Source organism: Phodopus roborovskii, unplaced genomic scaffold (assembly GCF_943737965.1).
Source record: "Phodopus roborovskii unplaced genomic scaffold, PHOROB, whole genome shotgun sequence".
NCBI lineage: Eukaryota > Metazoa > Chordata > Mammalia > Rodentia > Cricetidae > Phodopus > Phodopus roborovskii.
The window spans coordinates 36,672,117-36,682,786 of record NW_026126410.1 but is presented as its reverse complement, the minus strand read 5'-3'; the positions used below and the strand labels follow the sequence as shown (position 1 = coordinate 36,682,786).

At 46.0% G+C, this 10,670-nt stretch overlaps 1 protein-coding gene across 1 annotated transcript in view; it reads right to left on the bottom strand.

Annotated features, from left to right (window-relative positions):
* Nucleotides 1-1,346: 1,346 nt before the first annotated feature.
* Ankh (ANKH inorganic pyrophosphate transport regulator) overlaps nt 1,347-10,670 on the bottom strand; it is a 133,990-nt gene continuing 124,666 nt past the window's right edge. Inside the window, exons 9-12 of the mRNA XM_051182592.1 lie at nt 7,849-7,978; nt 5,477-5,600; nt 4,878-4,977; nt 1,347-3,212 (exon numbers count right to left, since the gene is read on the bottom strand). Of these exons, the coding sequence (XP_051038549.1) occupies nt 3,099-3,212; nt 4,878-4,977; nt 5,477-5,600; nt 7,849-7,978 (468 nt within the window). The 3' untranslated portion in view covers nt 1,347-3,098. The remainder of the gene's footprint in view (nt 3,213-4,877; nt 4,978-5,476; nt 5,601-7,848; nt 7,979-10,670) is intronic.

Sequence of the window (10,670 nt, the reverse complement as noted above, 5' to 3'; positions counted from 1 at the left end):
GGAGCTACAAGTATAGCTCAGTGGAGGGGTGTCTGTGTAGCCCGGAGTTTCATCTCCAGGGTAGGCGTCCATACACCCACACTCACTAAATGAGTGGTTTATTTCTTACTTTAAAGATAAAATGGAGTACTCTTTCCAATGATTGAGGTGTGTAATTGTCTCAAGCCTGTCAGATCCAGGAGGGGCTGCATTGCATGGATGTACCTCAAGTCAGTGGAGCTTACAGTACCCAAACTATTGCAATCCAAATGTACTTCTCCTGATACATGTTAAACCAATACTGTGTTTTATTTCTGAGGCCCTCCACGAACATTTCCATATCAAACCATCAGCAGATGTCAAAAATTAGATGGCTCCAAATGGAGGAGTACTTTTGATGGCAGCAATGGGTGACTGACCAGATTTTACCTCCAGATGCAAACAAATGGCCTCTCCAGTGACCCTAGTCCTCAGTGGTGAGTTTCCTGTTAGCCACAAACCTCTCAACAATTCACAGTCTGCAGTGGTAGGATCGCGTCCTCTCATGACTCATAGCAATCCTGTTTACTGAGTTCCTGGTGCCTTAGAGGTGTCCTGTGTGCCAGGATGAGTAAACAAGGGCAGAGCAATGGCCAGTGTGCACTTAGAATGACCCCCCCCCCCCAGGGGCCCTCAGAAAAAGTTCTCCCTGCTTCTTCAGAGAAAATCCTCACTCCAGAAAGGCTTCATTTGGGCATTCTCAACTGACTTCTCAGTATTCGAATGAAAACCTGCCTCATGCCCTTGCAAGTTTAGGTTGCAATAGTCTACAGTTGCTTGACCTTCAGAAAGTCATACCTGGTCTTCCCAAAGTCCTTGATGGGAGAATTTTACAGGCATGGCCCTTTTCTGTTTGTCAGCTGAAAAAAAATATTTAAGATCACCACCAGGCTGGTGAAGTAGGAAGACTGCCCAAATGTCTCTGGAAAGTAGAAAAGGCAACCCTTGCCCAAGTCCAGGTGATGGAGATCTTGGTTCTTGTCATAACAGTATGACAGCTCAGAGTTCTGCCTTAGGATGTCAAGTGACAAAACAGGCCCAAAGAAGGGAGTGTGTGGAGAAGCCTTCCCTGCAAGGTGAAGGTCTGGACAAACCTTGCAAAACTGCAGCTTCATTGCCAAGGCCCTACATCCTAGGCCCTCAGGAACTCTACCACAGCTTCATGTATCTTAATGAGGTAAGGTGGCTCTGAAGTTCAAGCTGCATGTTCTAACTGCACAATGGAGAGTCACTAGCTGTTCTTTCTTGAATTGGGAAGGAAAGGATTTTGCTTTTGCAATTTGGATACTTGAGCTCCAACCCCAGAAGCATGAAAGTAGCCACATACGTTAAAAAATACTGCTGTTTAATTTTCTAGTCATGTACTTTAAAAAGCCAATACAATTAAGACTTTAAGTTATCTGTTCAGATCTGCCCCTGAAATCACCCACAAGCAGCTACAGAAGCACATAGGACTTGTTCCCATGGTGGGCACATTGGAAGGACATCAGGTATCCAGAAATGGGAATGCAAGCCTATGTAGCTGGCAGCCAGCCTTTGCCCTTACAGTCTTAACATGAGAACTACACAATGAAAAACTAAACACAAGAGGCCTGCCTTTTGTTTCTTTTTATCCTTTGCCCTTCCAGCCTTTACTTGCCTGCACAAGTGGCCCATTTCCTCCATAGGCGTCCTTGGCATCTTCAGGCCCTTATATTCATACACAGAGGACTTGGTAAACTGCTGTAATGTACAACGGTTACTGGTACATGAGTGAGCTCTAGGTATGCGGGGCATGTAGGCAATCACTGAATTGTATTAGAGACATTTTATTGAAAATGCGAAAATAGGAAATGTATTATAGCCTAAAATAAATTACATAACATAGACAGCATATATTTATATCTTTAAAATATTTGTTTTGTTTAGGTTCTTTCAGTGTAGTTTTTTGATTAAATCAGGAATTTAGTGAACTGTATCCATAATTTTCTTAAAGGAAAAAACCCGTTTTCCAAAAACTTAGAAAAATATACTGCACTAAATGGATTTCCAATGCATTATTTCAGGGGTATCACATAGTGACTTTGATACTTGTTTATAAAATGTCTTGCTTTATGGTGAGGAGGGGAGTACCATAGTACAGTTACCTGTCCTGCAGAGCTGTGACTACGAACAGCAGAAGCAGGTAACACACCTATATCAGAAGTTATGAGACAGGAACCTGGCATTAGAATGCTAGATTACGACTTAAAGCTCTGCTCACTGTGAAAAACAAAACGGACGGTTACAACTCTCCACTTCTGTCCCTCTAGTGCCATCTTCAAGGAAGGCGAGTGGAAAGCAAGCCTTCGGGGAAAGTCATGCTGAAGGATGCTGACATTGAGTGGCACTTCTGTACGACTCTGAAAAGTCAGCTCATGTATATACACTGTGGGGTGCAGCAACTCAGTGAAACCAGAAAAGCAATATGAGATGCTGATTGATGATAAAGTCAAATCCAATTTCTACAGGAGATTAAATTTCCATTCTGTCGGCCTGGTGTGACCCCCCCAGCTCTTCCTCTGGGAACAGGGAACCTCTGGGCTGCAGCCTGTGGCCCACCAGTGTGTGTGGTAGACAGTTCATGACTCCAAAGTGGGATGGGGTGTGATGGGTACCAGGTCACTGTTATAGCCACAGTATTGGCGAGCAAGTCAAAAGAGAGGCTGATCTTCAACCTGTTGATTCTTAAGAGGCAAATACAGACAGGAAAGAGTCTGGCCCGAGAGACAATGGCATAGCCCAAGTCCTTTGGTTCCAGAGTGGAGATTGTCCAAGGGAGTAGAAACGTTGACCAGGAGCTGGCTCTATCGTTTGGATTCTTATGAAGCAGGGGCATGAAGTCAGCGGCTCTGTGTTTACAAAGTGACAGTGAAGACCTTTCTTTAGGTCCTCACATCTGTGAGCATACCCAGTATGCTAGAGAATTTATATGAAACCTTTAAATCAAAGGCCTCTTTTATAACCAAAAATTAAAAGAATCAGAATACAACTTGATGGGAGGAGGAAAGAGATGATGCTGTCGTCTTGACTGTCCCTGCAGTGCCCCTGGTGGCCTGTGCTTACTCATTTTCCTCCCTCATTTCTACCATGTCTGTCACTTCCTCTGTTGGAGGCATGTCCGTCATTGCTGAGTCTTCCCCCTCCGTGGCTGACTCATTCTCCATCTTCTTTTTCTAGATAAAAGACGACACATCAGAATGGGGATGGGTATAGGACACACTACAGTGGTACTGTGAGTGGGGCATCCCCTCTGTGGTGGAGGCATCCTCATCAGGATGAATAGTTAGTTCAGTGTATTCCTTTCACTGTTGTGTGCCTGGCACATATGGGGGATGTCCCTCACATCCTTGTTGTCATTCTTTGGCATGTAGCCTTGAACTCCAGCTTTTTGTCTCCCATGTGTTGCTAAAGCCCCAAGCTTTGAACCTTATGTTTTAGACAAGTCTGTCCACACCCCCATCCCCGTGACAGCTCTAGGTTCACTCTGTCCTCGTGGCCTCAATGTCATGCTGTATTGTCCTTGCAGAATGTGCCTCCTTAGCAATCAGTCGCCACTCAGGTCTTCATGAACCCAGGGATGACTGTGTTCTCAAAGCTCTGAGCAACATATTGAAGTGAGAAGACTAGCTTCCTTTCAGCTTCTTCCAGCACTTTCTTCTCAGAACCTGGCTCCCATTACTACTACACCTGTGATTCAGCCTTCCAGTATCCTCTCCCTTTTGCAATGCTCAGCAATTACAAACACATTCTTCCTTGCTTTTCTTGAGTCCTATTTGTTAGATAAAACTCTAACCTCAGACGGGCCCAAATCTCCAATCTCAGCTGGACATGCCAATGTGGCTGGGGGCCCACAAGAAGTCCTATGCTGCAGTGCCTACTGCAGGGAGCTGTCCTCTGTAGCAGGGCCTTCCCAATCCATTTTCCCAGCCATTCACTCTACTCTCCTGACTGGCTCAGCTTTTACATGCCCTTCTCTGTCTTCTGGCCTCCATTGTGGTCCCTTCTCAGGAGCAACTTGGTTTTTTACTTAACTGACCCAAGCAAAAGCAACCAGAGGAGGTCCCATGACTGTCCCCCAAATTTAGTGGGGATTTCCATCTCAGCTGTCCACCCCCTTTAGTGTGCTCTTGGCTGATTGGCTCTGTTCTCCCTCTTCCAGTATTTTCCCATTCATTGGGTCAGTTCCCAAAGCAAGCAAGTCACTGATGTCACCCCAACTTAACTGGTCTTCTGAAACTCACATTTATAGGCCTCTTCTCTTGAGAGCAAAACAACTCAAAAGAGTTGTCCACACTCAGTCTTCATTTCCACCCCTCTCTCCTGACTCCTAAGGCCATGAGGCGCATGGGCAGGGTCACCAGTCCCCTCAAGTCCACCCTTCACAATGGATTCCATCATCCCTCCGTGGGCTCTCCTTTCCATTTTTGCTGGTTCCTTTGTAACCCTCAGCCTGAAAGCATAGGCATGCTGGGCTCTGCCTTGGGCTCTTTTCATCTGTCTATATCCACTCCCTGGTCACTCTCATCTAGGTTAAAAAAAAAAGGTGGGGGAGGTGGAGGGCTTCAGGTCCCAGAAAACTCTCAGGAACTTCACAAGAGTTCTCTGTGATCTGAGGAAAGAAATATCCCCCATGCAGTTTGAAAACCTGCCTTCAGGACAGACTGGCTATGTGCTGTCAGGTTGAGGGTCTATAGAACGGAGTGGGTGTGGTGTGGAAGCAGTGAGGTAGCCCAGCCAGATAAGAACAGACTTCCTGACACAGAGCTGATGAGGGAAACTATTGGTGAAAGCAGACAGAGGTCCTGATTGTCCCCACAGCTGTTACCACAGTTTCTCACCTGTTTCCGATAGACATAGCATGCTGCAATGGCAACCATGGTAGATTCTCCCACGAATCCTGCTAGAAGGGAGCCCACACCTAGTGTGGCTCCATGCACCCTGGATATGAGAACACAAAGATATTTTATCTGTTAAAACCAAGTCATGACCTTATCAAGTCAATGACAGACTCAACTGGTATTGTATAAACCATGGACACTATAGACCAGCAAGGGACAGAGCAAAGGTATCTATCGTACAAACAGCCACCTTTGTGGTAGACTTGTGTGACTCGGCGCTGAGCTGTCAGGCCCCATTCCGTTGGTATAATCTCAGAGTCCCCCTGACTAGATGTCAGGAGTTCTGAGGTGGGGTCTTTCTCCCTGCCATTGCTTTGCACATTTCTCACCACAGGAAGTGAGCTTTGAGCATCACCTGTGTGAGGCTAGTGTGGCCGCCTCTCACGGCTCACAGGTCCAGGCAGACAAGCATCCTGAATTTCTAGCTCTAATATGCTTGGGGATTTCAGTTGGTTATGCAGATTTTAATCCTCTAGATAGAATATTCAGTGGCAAAGGACTCTTGCTACATGTCTATGCCAAATACCATAAACACATACCCCAGGTAAGGCAGGACCACGAGGCTGGTGATGAGGACGATGATCCGTAGCACTGAACTGGGGGCCAGGACAAAGGTTTTCTTAAGTGTCATCAACCATCCAGTGAGATGAGCCCTCACAGTCACTGTGGAGGAGAGGACTTGTCAGCCGTGTGGTTTGCTGCTTTTACTCTGCTTCATCCTATCCTCTGCTGGGAGCCCAGGGCAGCAACTCTAAATACTACTGACTGGCTGGAGCTCCCGGCCTAGCTGCTGTGACTCAGGGCTGGTAACTTTTCTTCCTATGGTTCTGATCCCTACTTTGGAGCCTAGCTGGGGTCAGACCCCATCCTACACAGCTTCCTGCCTCCTCAGTCCTGTGTCTAGGTGGCCAGCTGTAGGGGTCACTGTTGTTCCAGTGGGCCTGGCTATTCCCAGGATGGCCTTGCCCAGTCTTGGTATTCTTCCCCCAGTCCAGCTGAATACCCTCCCCTAGAGGGAAAGCTTCAGGGAAAGAGACACCACCAATGCTGCATGAGCAGAAAGGCTGGGACCAGAAGCTGCCACTCTGCTATTCTCTGCTGAGAGAACAAAGGAGATAGGAACAGCAGAGAAATGAGAATGACCTTGTCCCCATTTCCCACTATGTCTTCTTGGGCCAGCATGACCACCCCACCCTTAGCCATTTTCCTTTCTCCCTCCTGTCACTACTCATCCAATCTGTTGTGACTGCATGTATTACCCACACCCACTCTTGGGCATCCAGACTGAATGTGAAGGAAGGCACAGGTAGGCAGCACATGCACAACTGTGGCTGTGCAGAGCACAGATCTTTGCCCCGGTTGGTAGGAAGCGCCCTGACCCCCTCTGGGCAATGCCAGCAAAGCCTCCTGGAGTAGGTATCTCTTACTTCCTGCCACTTTCTCTTTTTAACCCCTCTCATGCTGAGGGTTGAACTCAGGGTGTCAACATGTTAAGCAAGCACTCTACCACCGAGTTTCGTTCACAGCCCTGGTGTCTTCTTGGTCTAACAACAGTGTATTCTGCAGAAGTCATAGTGTGTGCCGATGGATGGCCCAAACCTAACACTGTCAAGAGCCACTGGGCCTGGCAGCTGTTGAGCTTTTTCCTCTTACAGGAAGGTGGCAGAGCTGAGGCTGAAGGCAACCAAGAGAGCTTGCCCCCACCCAGGAGACCACCTGGTCCCTGCTGTGCTTGTGTCCCCAGCCCCTTCCATTAATCGGTAGGGAACATGAACTGCAGATGTCTCATCTCCAATTGCAGTCTTCTCCAGCTGCCAGCAACTTCCCAAAGCTTGCTCACCCACTGTTTACATGCTTTTCTGTCAATTCCTTCACCCCTGCCCCAGCTCAGAATGTGACAGCCTTAAGAACTGGCCTCCAGAGGCTTCCAGAGCCTTCCAGACCCTCGGCATTGGCCAACTCCTTTTTTTTTTTTTTTTTTTTTTTTTGACATGGTTTCTCTCCCAACTCCTCCTAGGTCTTCTCCACCCACCCAAATCCACATCCTTTCTCTAAAATACTATTACTACTACTACTACTAATAAAATAAGCTAAAATAAAAACAAAGTAGAATAGGACAAAACCTACTAAACATAAAGACACATTTCTTTTGCTGTGGATTAACCCCAGCATATAGCTAACATTCCCAACTTTGTATATATTTTGACTAGTTGTCATGCATTCTGTATGGAGTTTAAAAGACCAGAAGCAAATGTACAAAGGTCTTCCTCTAATCAGTTCCTGAGACCTTGCTCTTTCTTCTCATAGGCAGCCCCATTAGAGGTTAGTAGGTTCCCTTTAGAGACAGCATACACTTACAGAGCACAGGTAAACAGCTCTGATAACAATGGTTGCTTCCTGATCACTCCCCTCCGCCCCATCCCCCGGCATCATGTCAGGCAACCTCAATGCTGAGCCGGCTTCCCTCATGTATGGTTTGACATTAATTTTGGCCATGAGCCATTTGGACCTTGTCTTTTCTAAATGTCTTTTCATAGTTTGCCTTTCATAGTTTTAGCAGTGAGCTCAATTTTTTTTTTTTTATTTTTCATTTAACTCTGAAAATTATCCTACTGTAAAACTGGCTTTCTGGCATATGTTCTATGGACTGTAATTCATGCACATTTGGGAAACCCCAATAATCAAGACAGGACAGGCCAACTGTCTCCCACAAATTCTACCCACTGCCCCCTTGGTTCTCCTCCTGTGTTTGGATCTTACAAAATGAGTTGTACTGCTTGATGCATGATCAGCCTGCTTGCTAATGTCTTTGCATCTTTCTAGCACACAGTGAAGTAATTATACTTTTGCTGGTGACATGATTCCATTGGTCAGGAGGATAAACTGCAATTGTCCATTCCCTGCTCCTTACCTGGTACCGGGAAGAAGGAAAAGATACGTAGAGGAATGACACAGAGCTCTGCAAAAGCAAAGTCTACTCCGATGATGTCAATCAGAATCTTCTCAGATACGTTGGGGGTCCAGAACATTACAAAACAGAGCTGAAGGGTGAGACAGGATGACATTGAGGAAAAGGCATAAACAAGTGAAATGAAAACGTCAGGTACCACATGGTGAACTTGCTCATTGGGCATCTAGCTGGCACCCCAGGCTTGCACCTACATATTCCTGCTTTGCTCTCACCTGCCGGCAGTGGGTGCTGATCATTTGCTGCACTTGCCACATAGGGATAGCCAGCATGGCACGCATCCACTGTAGGTGATATCTAAATAGGTAACTGGGCTAAGAAAGGAGACCACCTTGCTTTCACTGAGGCCTAACCAGTGTCTTCCACGGCTCACTCAGTTCTGAGTAGACATGTCCATTAATGTGACTTACAGCCTTAGCAAACTACTGGAGTGTAGCCCAACAGTTTTTAATGTTACAAGGGTAAGAGAAGGAACAACAACCACAAAAGCTGGATGGGAAAGCAGATGGGCAAGTATGAAAAGTCAAAATCCAGAAAATGGAACCTTAATCTGAAAGAAATACACAACTCACTTCCCTTCCCCTCAGATTAGGAGGCGGGGAAGCATGGCCCATGGGAGGCCAGTTAAAATCAGCTGTAAGCAGTTCATACACTGCCCTGGACAGCTTGGGATGAGCAGGTTAGTTTCTGGGTAAGGAGAAATGGTGCCTAGCACAGCCAAGGGCACAGTTCTGGGGACTCCGGGCAGTGGACATGTTAGATAGCCCTGCCTTTTCCTCAGCTCGAAGAAAGCAGTTGAGTCCCACAGCTTCTCATTGGCATAAGAAAGACCTGCAGTTCCTGAAGATTTCAGGCTCCTAAAGAAGGGGTCTCACCAATGAGGCTCACACAGGTGACATCTCAGCCCTGTGTTCAGTCACAGCTTTTAAGCATGAACAGACAACCAGGAGTCCCCAGACTTTGGTAATTAGCCTCTAGATCAAAACAAAATTAAGACAATGCAGAAAGATTTTAAAAAAACAAAAAACCAAGGAAAACCCTTTTTGTCACCCTGACATTCTCAGATGGGTAAAGAGGCAATATCCATGGATCAAGTAAGTATAGAATGGAAATGTTCCAGAAAAGACAAGACGGGCTGGAGAGATAGCTCAGAGGTTAAGAGCACTGGCTGCTCTTTCAGAGTTCAATTTCCAGCAACCACATGGTGGCTCACAACCATCTGTAATGAGATCTGGTGCCCTCTTCTGACATGCAGGCATACTTGCAGACAGAATGCTGTGTAAATAATTTCTTTTTTTAAAAAGCCAAACATTAGGAGGATGAACATAGAAATAAAAAGGGCATCAGCTGAAGAACATGGAGTCAGCCACAAAAACAGAGCTCAAGATTAAAGGTCCCAGCACTCGGGAGGCAGAGGCAGGCAATTCTCTGTGTTTGAGGCCAGCCTGGTCTACAGAGCTAGTTCCAGGACAGTTTGGGCTACACAGAACTCATTTTGAAAAACCAGAAAGAAAGAAAAAAGTAGAATGATGCTAGATTTTTTTCTTTTATAAATAAAATAAGTCTAATATTCTGATACCAGGAGTTCCACAGAGAGAGACGAGGGAAGCTGAAAGGAACCACCTCTGGGAGACAGTGGATGGGGAGAGGCCCAGCAGGGCACATTAGCAGCAGTGGGGTGACACAACCTGCAGTGCTGAGAGCTAGGATACCTGCAGGGACAGGCTTTACAGAGAGGTGATTTCTCTCCTAGAACTCCCAACTCAACTGTGACTGAGCAATCTTTCAGAGAAAAGACCCTTCAGCACTCAACACCTCACAACAGTCACCTTCTGTATTAGCTACTTGTCTTAGCTCTGGAAAAATACTGGAGAGCAACTGTTTGAAGGAACAGACCATCCCTGTGGGGAAGGCATGGGGGCAGGGGTACGAGGCAGCTGATCTCCTCATCCAGTCAGGAAGCAGATGGATGTCCATGCCCCTCAGCACCTACACATTTAGGGTGGCTCTTTTCACCTCAACTCATAGGCATAAGTAGAGATTTCTCTTCAGGGATTCTAGATTCTGCCAGGTTGGTGATATTGACCATCACAGCTTCTACACACCTGCAGAATGTTCTTAGGGTATAATCTGTCAAATCAGGTGAGTCAGGGGAAGAAAGAGAAAAACAGACAGTTGTCAGGTGAACCCAAGAAAGAGGCACAGGCTGTGCCAGGTGCACAGATCAGCAAGTTATACTGCCAGCGAGACACACACCAGCTGAGTTGGAATATGTTCCAACAGATTTACACAAAGAGAATTTGGAACCAAACAAAGGTTAAGAACACAGCTAAGAAGAATGATAAGACAATTATTAACTGTTTAAAGTAGGGCAGAGAAATGGTAATTAATGGCTGTTTAAGAATTAAGACTCAGCTATTATAATTAATCCAAAGAATTTCCCATAGTATCATAGTTCACTACAATTACAGTCTACCCAAAGGATACACAGGGTTGGATTTGGGGGGGGGGGTTGCCTCTAGGAGCAAGAGAGGGGACAGGATTGGAAAGAGAATGGATGCATCAGGGCTGAGACACAGCACTTTAAATTTTGTGCTGGTTTAATTTAAAAGTATAAACACGTAACTTTGTAGGAGAGTGTTCAAAGCATGTCATTCCTGTCAAATATCTATTTCCTTTTCCTAAAATCCAACAGGTCTTGTCTAAAATAAAACAATACATCAGAAAATCGGTTGCAGTCATGTGAAAACAGAAAACTGAAATCT